The following is a 12,778-nucleotide window of genomic DNA, read 5'->3' as shown; positions in this document are numbered from 1 at the left end:
TCATTGGCCAGACTTCACATGTCATGACCTGGACATACAGAAGGAAGACAACGTAGCTGGTTTGCGCAGGAGAACTCTGGAATGCAAATGTCGTACCATGCAACTGAGCAAAGTAAGAGGAGCTCCGACCAAGGGATATTCAGGACTGCTTGCACCTTCGAGACCAGCGAACATAAGAAGCACACATCGCGTAGCAGAAGGGGTTCTCCGCTCGTTAATATCCAAGCCTAATCTCTGCCCTTTGCCTCGTCGTGCTACAATTTCAAGTCGGCCTGCGTACACAAGCACATCTAGTCAGCAACATTCACATAGCCCTCACGGAATTTCTCAAATGCAACCCACCTCCAACCTTCCTGTATCACACGATCAGTCTTCTTCTCCGTCACCAAGAGTACCTTACTGCGGCAAGTTGGGCATAGGTCGGGAAGTTTCTTGGTCTTCTTCTCCGCTGTCCTCTGCGCACATTCTCGTTCTCCTCCCTGACAGATAGTGAGCTCTCGACGAGCTTGTGCTTCGCCTCGTTGATAAACTCTCTTTCTGTAGGAACTTCCTCCCACTGTACCGTGGATGGATGGGATTGCTTCTGAACCTTCTTCGGTGTGAACTCGGGTCAGGCAGCCTGGACAGATCCAGTCGATGGAGTATGTGACGATGCACATTGTTGCGGGAGGGGTGATGTAAGAGAGAGTCTCTAATGGGACAGTGTCTTCGAAATGGTAACTATCTATGGATCGACAGTGGAACGGGTTGAACGATCTGTCTCGAAGCGGCACATCTGATTTATACTGTACAGCAATCTACTCGGATGGTGCTCGACTTATGTCGCACAGAGTGCGGCCTTCCATTTGGACCAATCACTCGAAGTAGCGAACATGAATCCTCTTCACCTCCGCATCTGCCAATCTAGCCAGTACTCGCCGAAAGTTTGACAGCATATACATTGCCAACGAATAGATCCTATGACCAGGGCTCTGGCTCCACCCCCTGGCGTGCGGAAGTATCGACACATGTCACCCACGTGGCAGCCACTCATGGACACCGAAGCAACATCTGTCGTTGCCTTCCTGCAAGAAGCTATTGATGTGCAGCAATTCAGCCTTGTTTCGGAGTACTCTGCATGTAACTGTCAGCATGGCTTGCAAAATACGCGCATGAAGTATCCCTGCATTTGTAGCATGATAGCAAATGGTGGAATGGTGGCGCAGTGGGCGTATCTGACATTCGTGGCAATTGTTCGCGCCCGAAATCTGAGAAGTGCCGCAGTGACGTGTAATTCTGGACTGATATAGCTTGACAGATCTTGTACGTACCATACCGAAGATATAAGCCCAAACTAAGGCCCTGCTTCTCTCAAAACAACCTCCCCAACTTTCTCAATCGCTAAAAGCGAGTATCGAAGGGAAAAGAACTTTCCGGGTTGTCCTGAAAGCACCCCGATCCATCGGCGCAAGGTGAGTAAACTTCCTCAAGCTATGCATCATGAAGCTAACGTTCGAGGCAAAAGCAGGCACGCCATACCGCTCCATCATGGAGTGGTACGCAGTCCTCGGACTCGTAATCAGCATTGGTGACTTCGCGCTCAATATCGTGGTGAATAGGGACAAGATTAAGAAAGATGCGGACGCGACTGCGCAATGGATCGTGAGAATCGTGCAGATCCCCAAAGCGATAGTCTCCAAGGAGAGTAGAGCCGTGGCAGAGCAGCTTGCAAGTAAACTTACTGCCAGATCGACTCGACAAGCCGCGGAGCAGGACTTGCAGGTTGCGGTGAGTGCCTTGCAGCGACAGACGGGCCATGTGGCTATCGAGATGAGCGAGGAGGAATTCCATGATGCGCTGGAAGGTGATGAAGGGTGGTGGTATGCTGCTGAGGTTTTGGGGCTGATTCCGGCGAAGGCAAAGTATAATTGATCGGCTTCATGGCAGCCGCAAAGCCGAAGGCGAGGAAATGAGAGTGCTTGTGTCAAGCTCCAAGACGAATTCCATCGGTGAGACTTGCGGAAGAGTCAAAATTGTGTTCCATCGCCGTGGCAGGTGTTCCGTCCTTTCATGTCGCGGAAGCCAGTGCAGATCTGATCAGGCGTACCGGTAGTCTCCAAGGATCCCAAGAATGTGACTTGATCATCAATCATCATCTTCCCATTTCCCGCCATTCATCCCGTATCTCCATACCATATATCCTCCGACACCAACCATACTCCCCACACCTGCTCCACCAGCCACTCTCATCACTCTTGCCATTCCTGTTCCTTGTCCCGTTCCGAATCCAACAGCACCCACGACTGTGCCGACCAAGCTCCAGTCATCAACTTCTTTCTGCCCTTTGTTCTCAAGCAGCCTCCAACTCCTATCCCTCCACTCGATGTCCTCACGACCCCACATTCGCCCAATTGTTGCTGGGACCATGAGCGCTGTGCTGATCAGAGCCCATCGGCCTGTGATAGCTAGTGTCGCGCCTGACAGGAGTGGATTTCGCGGTAATCCTCGAGCTATTTTGTATGTTTGTTGGGCAGCAGCGGATGCGAGACCTAGTGTCGCACCTGTTTGGAAGCCGCGGTAGAGGATGTGTGACCAGAGAAGCGTTGGAGCATAGGGCTGGTCTTCTGCGTGAGAGGTGTGAGGGAAGAAGCGCGACATGGTGCCTGATGGCACGCTGCTGGTGGTCTGGGGTGCAAAGTTGTAGAATTGCGAAGATGACTATTATCTTGATAGCTTTGACTGATATGAAGCTGATCTGTGCAGTAGTGAGTTGTCGTGTCCTACTGTCCCTGTTGTGACTTTATGTTCTATGCATAGCGCGCAGAAGCACTGTTGATGCTGTTCAATCTCGTTACAACGCACGTAGCACTCATTGTGGCTGCAGATGGATTGTGGTGGTTGTGAAGCAGCCACTGACGAGTCGTAGGATCCTACGGCCGAGACAGGTGAAGTCGAAGAAGTAGCTCCGTGCCAAGACCAACTGTTCTCCGCTTTCCCCAGGATCGGATCTTCTCTCCTACCTCCTCTCTCTACCACACTCGTCACTCAGCTTGCGGCCCGTACGGATGACCACTGTCCCGGCATTGTCGTACACCGAAAGCAATGCCGTTAGGGTCCGTCCGTCGAGCAAGCAACAGCGCTTGGTGAGGAACACGATGGCACTTCACACGACATGCCAGCACAGAAGTCTATCCGCAGTCCAGGCGAACATCTGGCTGCGCTCCAGGGATTGTAGCAACTTCGGCAGCTATATGGAGGTAGCATGGAAGTTTCTGCCAATGGAGCGACTGCAGCGTATGACTCTTGAGGACTTCCAGTCAGTTCTTGGCTTTTCACGCGCTTTGCGGATGCCAGCAGCCTCTAATATTGGGGCACGGGTATGCCATCCGACAAAGATGGTTGCTCTGCGCAATTCAGGACTATTGGATGAAAGGTCTGCTGATGAAATGGGGGGTGGCCTTCGGCAGTCGAATCCGCAGGCTGAAGCTCCTTGATCTGGTACGCTCAATATGGGTCTGGCGAAAGCTATCTGACCAATCAGAACTATTTGCGCAGTGTCCAGCTGTGCTCACTAGTCCTACAAGACACGAGACACCCGAGGTGGCATCAAGCATGTGGCACTCTGCACAACATGTTGACAGGTGGGACGTTCCACCAATTGAGACAATTTGCGCGGCCCTCATCGCTCACTGCACTCGATGCTTTCGAGCGAGGGTCTATATGTAGCACGCTCCGTACCCTCATTCTCGACACCAAGACACTTCAATTCACAGCTATATTTGTTGACTTGATCGGGTCAGCCTCTGTGTTCGAACGACCGCATATCTCCCTGCAAACATTTTACAAGACGCGATGGCCGCCGGCGACTCTTTACCGGTCATCAAGACTGTTCCAGTTCCTCCAGGCAGGGAAGACTTTGAGCAGAAGCGCGCCGCCATTCTTGACGAGCTGGCGAACAAAGTGCCTGCAGAATATCGCATTGCTCGCCACTATATCGACAACCCTCCCCGAGACGTCACAGGTATGCCTCGGGAATGCGGTGTCCTGGATGAAACGGACCTTGACATTACTGAGCGGTACGATGTCACCGGGTTAGCTCAAGCTATAGCGTCGAAGAAGTACACTGCCGTTCAGGCTGCAACAGCTTTTATCAAGCGGTCGATCGTAGCTCATCAGCTCAGCTGCTGCCTGACCCAATGGTTCCCAGATGAGGCTCTGAAGCAAGCTGAAGAGCTCGACCAGCATCTTGCTCGAACTGGCAAACCTGTTGGGCCTTTACACGGAGTCCCCATAAGCATCAAACAACATTTCCCTCAGGCAGGAACATGGTCCGATCTGGGCCTCCTTGCGACCAGGCAGTATGACGAGGATGATTGCATCATTGTTGGCATCCTAAGGAAGCTCGGTGCCATCTTCTACTGCAAGACAAATCGTAAGCGATCCAACTGCTGATATTATGTCGTCCCGACTTGCTGTACTGACACTGTGATAGAGCCTCAGGGCCTCATGCACATCGAATCTGATGCCTACCTCGGTCGCACACTCAATCATCCTCATAACATACACCTCAGCTCTGGTGGCTCATCAGGTGGCGAATCTGCTTTGATCGCACTGCGAGGCTCCATCATGGGGCTCGGGTCGGACATCGGAGGCAGCATCCGTGTCCCATGTGGCTTTACTGGAATCTGGGGCCTGAAGCCTACTGCCAACACACTGCCTTGTCGCGATATGTTGCATCATGGCCTCCCAGCTGAACTCAACGTTCTCTGTACCGCGGGACCCATGTGCCACTCCCTTCGCGACGTCGATCTCTTCATGCGCGAGGTCCTTGCCACAAAACCATTCCTCCTGGAACCACAGGTCGTTCCAATTCCATGGACGGGCCTTGCGGCCAGTGCCGACTCCTTCGGTTCCAAGCCTCTCAAGATCGGCATCATGATGAACGATGGCTTCATTCAACCACAGCCCCCAGTAATTAGTGCTCTCCAAGAAGCAAAGAAACGACTGGAAGCATCTTCTCTTTTCGAGGTCAAGCCATTCACAGCATATAAGATCGAAGGAACGTATAGCAAGCTCTTACAAATCTACTATCCAGATGGGGGGAAGAAGCTACACGAGCTACTTGGCGCGAGTGGTGAGCCTGTACACAAGCTCACGCCACCTGCTGGCTTCATCGAGCCAGCCAACGACGGTGATAGCATTTCCAATTTGCGTGTCTACCGCGACAAATTCAGATCCGCATCCTCGAGACACTGGGCTTCTCAGGATGTTGATCTCGTTCTGTGTCCGATGCATGTTGGCCCTGCATGCGCACACGACACTGGCAGATACGTGAGCTACACTACTTCGTGGAATTTTCTGGACTGTCCGGCAATTGTGTTCCCAAGTGGGATGCGAGCTGGAAAGAAAGGGACTGAGCATTATACTGATGATGGTCGGCCTTGGAACGACTCTGATGCTGGCGTTCGAGCGTTGTGGGAAGAAAACGATTATGAAGGAGCCCCCATTGCTTTACAGCTTGTGGCGAGGAGGCATCATGATAACTTTTTGATGGCTGCTGTTGGATTGATGGAAAAGGCTTTGCAGCTCAAAGCAGAACCTTCCAAATCGCGGATCTAGGCATCATCTCGCAGCTCCATAACCCCATCTAGATCATGCACGCGGTTTGCTCGACCGCTCCAGAGGGTCTCCAAGTCTTCGCGGTATCTGCTAATCACAGACATATGTATCGCATCCCACCGACGGCGAAAATCGTCTCGGATGAGCTCGATGTGGTATTCGTTGTGCATCAAAACTCCCACAGTCCAGACAGGCCATAATCCCAGGTAGCTGTTTGACCACTCTGGGTCTTGGCGCCGAGCTTCCAAAGGTGAGACAATGCTCCTAAACTGCCGGTTTGATAAGCTTGGTCGCGGAAGTGTGAGGTAAGCCAGAGGGTCGGATATGAGGTGCTCGAGGAATATTGAGATGGCTAGAACGACTAGTTGCATGAGGTCTTCCGTGACGCTATTTTTCCGATCACCGGCAGTTGACACATCTGTGCTGTTATTGAACGATGCCAGTTGTGTTTTTACGTTTGCAAGCAGACTTCGCCTTCGTTCATTGCTGATCGTCCTTGCAAAACACCGCTTGATGTCGATCATTGCGGTAATGATTGCGAAGTCGATACCGAATGCTGGACTAAAACGTGGAGCCGGACGATTTTTATTGGCCGACAGGCGTTGTGCCAAACGTTTGCAATGCGCCCAGGAAGCTTTCGCATATCCGTCATCGATCTCCTCGAGTCTAGACCAGCTTCCCATTGCCAGTAGGAAGACTTGGAAGGCAACGCTTTCGAGCACCAAGTCTTCCATAGGGTTGTCCACGATCCCAGTTCTCGGCTGTATGGCATCCAGTTCCAATATTTCAATCGCAGCATTGACGTGAGTGGGGACGTCTCGGTAAGTTCCCTCTGCTACATGCTGAGAAGATAATCAAGTCAGCAGCTTTCGATGCAAATGTTAGGGTCCACATGAGCTGACCCCATTGATGTATAGCATTATGACAGAGGTAAGCAGAGAGCTCAGCGGTTCCAAATGCGTCCTCTTGGATATAGCCATTGACATGTATCGAACTGCCAATGAGTAGTACTGCATTGCGCAAATTCGCATTCCTGGATCGCTGTCAATCAAGTAGATATGAGATGCCGAAATAGAGAGGACAGCATGCTGTAAGCACTGATCCTGCTCCATATATTGTTCGATCTGCTCACGAGAGTGTTCGTAGTAAGGAGAAGGACTCTCCGAGCCGATTAAGGTATGCAGCAAGTTGGCCGAGAAATGATGTATGACAGTAGATTCGAGTGTTTGTTTGCGCATATCTCGTGTCATGTCATGTGAGACCAGCAAATTGCAATTGCTGCTGTTCATCGCATCAGATCTCAAGCGTGCGAGATGGCGGCGATCGGTGAGCTCGTCTGCTGTAGGCCAGACACAAGTCCTGCGGCTTCGAAAACATCTTGTGCAACTCGGCCGAGCTTCATCGCATTTCTTGCGGCGATTCCGACCTTGACAGACCAGGAACAGTGAGCCGAGTGTTTGGTTGGCGTCTCAGAGCAGCCGTGAAGAGTGGAACTCACATGTCCAGCATCCACTTTTCGTGCGAAGTTTTGCTATTGGTCTAGAATTGTTCATATCGGCCGTTGGACGACGAAAGTATACATAGTCGTTCACTACACGTTCATGCAGCAAGTGTGCTGTTGCAGGTTGGTACAATTCTGCCGAGGCCCTGGCTATCCCGGTTTCTCCACTCTGCTCCTCACTTCCCCACAGATGTCTTGGCAAGAGAACCTCTGCAGCCCCTGAACAGATCCTGGAGCCATGTATTCATTGTACCCACACCGCAAAAAGTCGTCTATCGCCTCCTGAGAAAAATTTGACTTTCCGTGAGACCTGCCATTTATGTCGTGTGGCGTGCTCGCGATGTCTTACTACGCCTTGCTTGATTGTGCAAGATGATCGCACTTGCTGTGGGGCCATTCGATACACATTGTTGCGGCGATCATAAATTTTGTCCGAGTTCCGGAAAGAACTGTGCGTACTCTTGCTACAAGCTTCAAAACCGCAGACTTCTCGACTGAAACATGACGGCAACGTCAAGCATGGAACCCGTCAAGTGCTCGAATACGACGCTTACGATCAGCTGCCAGACCAATGTACCGTCGGAGCTGGGCTTGATCTATGCTGCCATGGGCGACGGGCCATTTCCGAGCGTATACGAGGCGTGCCATATGCACAGCCTACCAGTCTACTGAAGGTCGTGGGGCGGTGGTCGATCTATTCAGCTGTTGCGCTCACGGTGGTTATGGCCCTAAGCCGAGAAAAACCACACCGATTTCGAATGCCTAAGAGCGACAAGACTGCTCTCGAGCACAGGCTGGAGGAACAAAGCCAGGAGCAAATTCACGACTGGTGTGACTTCGCAGGACTCGGCTGCGTGGCTTTGTGTTGGCACAGAGTGAGGTCCAGAAAAGTGCCTCTGAATGTGCGGATGCTAAGGGGCTTCGGAGCACTGAACATCGGTGGCACTCTCGGGTTTCTTGCTTACACGATTCGCTTCGGACATCTCAGAGCATGCTGAGGATGCGCTGCATTCTGTTGAGAATGAGACAGCGTCCATGAGCTGCAGGTCCTGCTTGTGCTTTCTGCACCAGATTCTCTGTTATCAATCCCGGCACACCTCTGTCGACTGCGTGCAGAGAATGATGGAGAGAACACTGATACAAGCAGCCAATGGCATAGAAGAAGTTGATCAAAGCTGCTGAGAATGTAGTCAGGCAGGTTCAACATCGACTCCAAGTCGCTGAACAAGTAACTCAAGTCTTCGACATGTTGGGTGAGGTCGATTGTATCGATGGCCCTCTGTTCCGATCCAATTCATCACCATGGGTACATTGTCCTCAGAAGACGCCGAAATGGTTTGGACGCAAGCTGTACGACATCTTGCACTTTGCATATTCTCACTGGGCAAAAGAGGATAAGAGATCTTGCTACACTCACGCTCGCCACGCTACCATTTGCCAGGGTCTGCATCACTGAAGCCGTTATGTGGGGCCAAATGTTACACCTGCTGCCTCTGAACAAGGGAGTATCCACCAAATAAATACACTTCCCGCATCACGAATTTCGCAGTTCTTTTGCCTTTTCCTTCACTCAGCAACCTCTGTTTGGCAGCATGGAGCCAACCTTCCGGTAAGTGTGCGAATACTACAACCATGATTTCTTCCCCACGTTCTACGACCTTGCAGCCGTTCTCGGAGCGTTGCACATATTGCACGGATCAAGTCGCCCCTTGCCCGGAGAATTTTTATCTCAGCGCCATGTGTGTTGACAACTGCTGGAAGATGGTCGGTCGCCTCAATGGTCGCCACAACGCTGTACGTGGGCGTGGCGGGAGCGACGAACATGATGGAGGTGCCACACAAGCGGCGTGACTCTGAGAGTGGCAGATCTGCTCTCGAGATCGCTCAAGAGAGACGAAAAATGTCAAGGGTTTTCGATGCTGCAGGCATGACGGCAGCCTTGATCTGGTCCTTTAAGAGGGTAATGGCTGGCAATGTGGGATTGGGAGTGCGGGTGTTTAGGATCATTGGTGCGTATAGCATTGGTGGCGCTGCTGGAACCGGAGCCTATATTGCTTGGACTGGACTGCGCGGAGATGGAGGCCGATCGAGTCGGACGTGACGCACATGGAGAGCCAGATCATCTCAGAGCATTGCAGTCAACGCGGATCAAACGGGAATCCACTCCCCCTTTTTACTTCGACAGTCAAGGGAAGTTGATCGGACAGTCTCGGAAGGATTGATCGAATGTATGACCAGGTCGAAAGTCGGCACATGGTACAGCAGTATGCGGTCAAGCGGGGAGGCAAATGTGGTAGCCAAAAGGGCAAGACAGCACGGTGACAGGGTGGATCGTGCAACCGTTCGTGCGAAGCAATGTGCGGAGCAGACCTGTGGATCTTGTGCTGAATATCCCTTGCTTGCTTGGGTCCCACGCATTTCCCGTCCGCGTGGGATTCACGGTTACACATGACAGTGGATCACATACTTAGCCTAGCGGCAACAGAGATTTCTCTCCTCTCCTCACTGATCGCCAGCTTACATCTGCAACTCACGTATATCGACAATCATGGAGCCAACACGTCGCCAGTTGTACGAATTCTAGCCTAGATATGTTCTCTTCCTTCTTCCACATTGCTGGGCTCCTGGGCATACTGCACCACACATCTCGAACCATCTCGCACCGTACAGCTGCTGCGACTTTGCGTCCCTGTATACTACTGACCACGGGAATCTGGACTTCCTGGTCATACATTGCTTGTCTTGCATGCACTGGCTTGGTGGCAAGCGCTGTCGGAGCACCTCATCGCTGGCGAGATCCGGAAAGTGGTAGAACGGCTCTCGAGATTGGCCAGCAGCGTCGCGAGAGATGGAACCACTCTCATTTGATGAACTTCATCAATGTCGGTGGCTACACTGGATTGTTTTTGTCTTGGGATAGGGTGATGGCTGGAAGACTCAGGCCACACGTACGTTTGTTGAGGTCGATGGGGGCACTGAGTATTGGCACTCTTGTTGGGGCTGGCGCGTTCGTGGCTTGGAACAGACTGCAGGCAGATCGAAAACATAAAAGTTCAGAGTAACGGGCCTCACATCACGGCCATCGACTGCTTCGAGCGGAATGCAGGCAGTAAGGCTCGCAGTGAAAGAACAAAATTTTAAGAGCAACTGCGACGGGTCGCATCGAATTTTCAACTGTTGTGTGCAAGCGAATGCAGTGCCCGGAATCTCAGCCGGGATGTCGCCCTGAGACACACGGCATCACAATAAAGCCTCGTCCCGGGCAAAGAAAGCAGCAATCATAACAAACAAAGCGGGAAAAGTACAAAGCAATGGTTGATCAGGTCTTGCGGCACGTCGACTTGGAAGGCTGACAATCGTTCCAAAGTATTACAGGCTACTTTCTGCGCCACGACTCCAATCTGTCTTTTCCTTCGCGAGAATGAAAAGCTCTTTCTCGGCGCAAGATGGTTTTCCACTAGTTACCACGGACCGGGGCCAGAAAGAGGCTATATAATCACTGTCACCAATTCTTGCCTATAGTCATGATGCTTTTCTGCTACTGTATAAGCCGCTCGAGATATGGTCATAGCAAGCTGGCTAGGCGAACCACGTCAGGCCTGTGACAAGACCACTGAAGAGGGAGGCGGGTGAATGGCGCCAGCATGAGCCATGCGCCATTCACTCGGGCTGTCGTGCTATACACTGCAAAGAGCCGCCTCTCAACAGCTACCACAGTCTCCCGAACAACAAGATACGACGCACTTGTTTCTCGATTTCGCCACTACCATTGTTGCTCCACTAGCAGCGCAGCGCACCGGCTGCAAACAGACTCAACATGACTTCGCATCTCGAGCTGGTTTACAAGCAACCTCGAGTCGCCGGTCAACAGCGACTGCCTATCTATCGACCGACTCGACTCGCTTTCGAAGACGTCAAGCACCGATGTGATAATCATAACAAGCTCGAGAAAGCTGTGGAGAAACTGCATGAAGAATTGGCAGTACTCGACCTGTCGCCAGAGGTTATACGGCTACTCAACCAAGTTAAAACCGCCGCTACCGCGACTCAAGCCTACAGCGATGAGCTTTGGCGATTGGTGCCGGCGTTACATCGACCATCGGCGAGATCTGCCCAAATTGCAGAAAAGGTCTTTGGCACGGCGGAGTTGCTCGAAGAAGTTCTCACATACTTGCCACTGGATCAGATTCTGAGCGCAATGCGTGTGCAGAGATCGTGGTGCAACACAGTCATAGGCTCAATCAAGTTGCAACGCATGTTGGGTCTGGCGGCTCCTTCTCACAGCTTCTTCGACTCTCCGTTTTCACACCGCCCAAACCGTCAATACAGCTACCAGGGCGAGGAGAGTATCATTCGAGGCCTCTCTCTTCCCAATTTCATGTCGTTTGAGGACACAGACATATGGAGCGACTGGAACGAATGGACCATCAGCTACACATCAGCATCTGAAATGGCAGAATTGAAGGAGAAAGCCAACTTCATCGATCTTCAAATCCTTTGCCGACCGAGTCTCGGTCGTGCACCTGGGGCACGCATGGCAGCAATCCAACTCTGCTACCCGCCCATCGATCAGCTCTCGATCCTTATCGATTGTCCCTGCGGAGCCAAGATTGGTAACTATGGTATCTGGCAGCCTTTGACTCCAGCAAACAGTTCTGATAGCATGACCGTTGGAGAGCTGGCTTCTTGCACCAATGAGGTCCTGAGATCAACAGGCCATGTCAAGAAAGAATGCCTCCATGCTGAAGTACGCTTTCTCGCTCGAGTCCAATTGAGTGATACGGATCCCATTACTCTACATCGACGAGAAATAATTGAAATGGTTGACCCTATGAACGAATCACGAGATTGGCACGATCCACTTTACAGATTTGCGACAGATGTCTCCTTTGAGTATAGACCTGGCTACTTTGGAGCGCACCCTGAGCTTTGTAACAATCCATGCTACGACCTCACGACTTACATCGATGAAGGCGATGTGGAAAGCTCTACTGACGAAGACGAGGGAGCTGATGCTACAGAAGAGAAGAGTAGCCGCGGTATCATCGAGGAGGATGACGATGCAATGTCCGTGGACGAGGAGCACGATGAAGTGTCCGTGGGCGAGGAAGAAGATGATGAGTTTGAGGATGAAGATGACCGCTGGCAGCGAGAGGTCGAAATGGATTGGCTAGCTGCGGATGACTATTTTCGTAAGGAAGATTCTCCGTATGACGAGCCTCCTGAGAGGTGGTACGGCGACGAAGACGACTAGATCTGTTGCATGCGCTCCTTCATCAGAGCACAAACGCAGGCATCAATCGGCACGCACTTTCGCACTCAGAAGTAATACAAACTCGATGACAACGCAGGCAAGTTGTTACTGCGCATTCTGGCAGGCGAAGATGCTGTGAACCAAACACATCCAAGGAGTTGACAAATCAACGGAGGTCGGCAAATGGCGTCTGCCGAGCTGTTTTTCCGAGCGCTGGGTGAAGAGTTCCAGGACGAAGCTGCGGACTGAGCTCATTGAAATCAGCGAAGTGCGAACCTCGGGTGCTGTTTTCCACCAGACCCTTGACGGACCACACTCGCAATCACTGGGCCCAAAGTGTAGGATGAAAGGTGGAAAGCGTGCATGATGGGCCCCACAGCAGCGCTTGCACAAAGAGAGTGGCAAAGAAGGGCACAAATGACGAA

General features: G+C 51.8%; 4 protein-coding genes across 4 annotated transcripts; 3 read left to right on the top strand and 1 right to left on the bottom strand.

The window, feature by feature from the left end:
• Positions 1-1,479: 1,479 nt before the first annotated feature.
• CKM354_000640900 (uncharacterized protein) lies at positions 1,480-1,911 on the top strand (the record flags this gene model as incomplete). The annotated part of the gene is made up of 1 exon (XM_044801723.1): positions 1,480-1,911. The coding sequence occupies one exon, from the start codon at positions 1,480-1,482 to the stop codon at positions 1,909-1,911; it is 432 nt and encodes a 143-aa protein (XP_044657658.1).
• Positions 1,912-2,124: 213 nt separating this feature from the next.
• CKM354_000640800 (uncharacterized protein) lies at positions 2,125-2,637 on the bottom strand (the record flags this gene model as incomplete). The annotated part of the gene is made up of 1 exon (XM_044801722.1): positions 2,125-2,637. The coding sequence occupies one exon, from the start codon at positions 2,635-2,637 to the stop codon at positions 2,125-2,127; it is 513 nt and encodes a 170-aa protein (XP_044657657.1).
• Positions 2,638-3,831: 1,194 nt separating this feature from the next.
• CKM354_000640700 (uncharacterized protein) lies at positions 3,832-5,598 on the top strand (the record flags this gene model as incomplete). Its single annotated transcript, XM_044801721.1, has 2 exons — positions 3,832-4,411; positions 4,472-5,598. 2 exons carry the CDS (start codon positions 3,832-3,834, stop codon positions 5,596-5,598), a joined length of 1,707 nt encoding a protein of 568 aa, XP_044657656.1.
• A 5,318-nt stretch (positions 5,599-10,916) lies between these two features.
• On the top strand, positions 10,917-12,353 carry CKM354_000640600 (uncharacterized protein; the record flags this gene model as incomplete). Its single annotated transcript, XM_044801720.1, has 1 exon — positions 10,917-12,353. One exon carries the CDS (start codon positions 10,917-10,919, stop codon positions 12,351-12,353), a length of 1,437 nt encoding a protein of 478 aa, XP_044657655.1.
• Between the last annotated feature and the right edge of the window lie 425 nt (positions 12,354-12,778).

Source organism: Cercospora kikuchii (assembly GCF_019650295.1).
Source record: "Cercospora kikuchii DNA, contig_00004, whole genome shotgun sequence".
Lineage (NCBI taxonomy): Eukaryota > Fungi > Ascomycota > Dothideomycetes > Mycosphaerellales > Mycosphaerellaceae > Cercospora > Cercospora kikuchii.
Note: the sequence above shows the minus strand (reverse complement) of the source record. Positions and strands in the feature narration are given on the sequence as shown.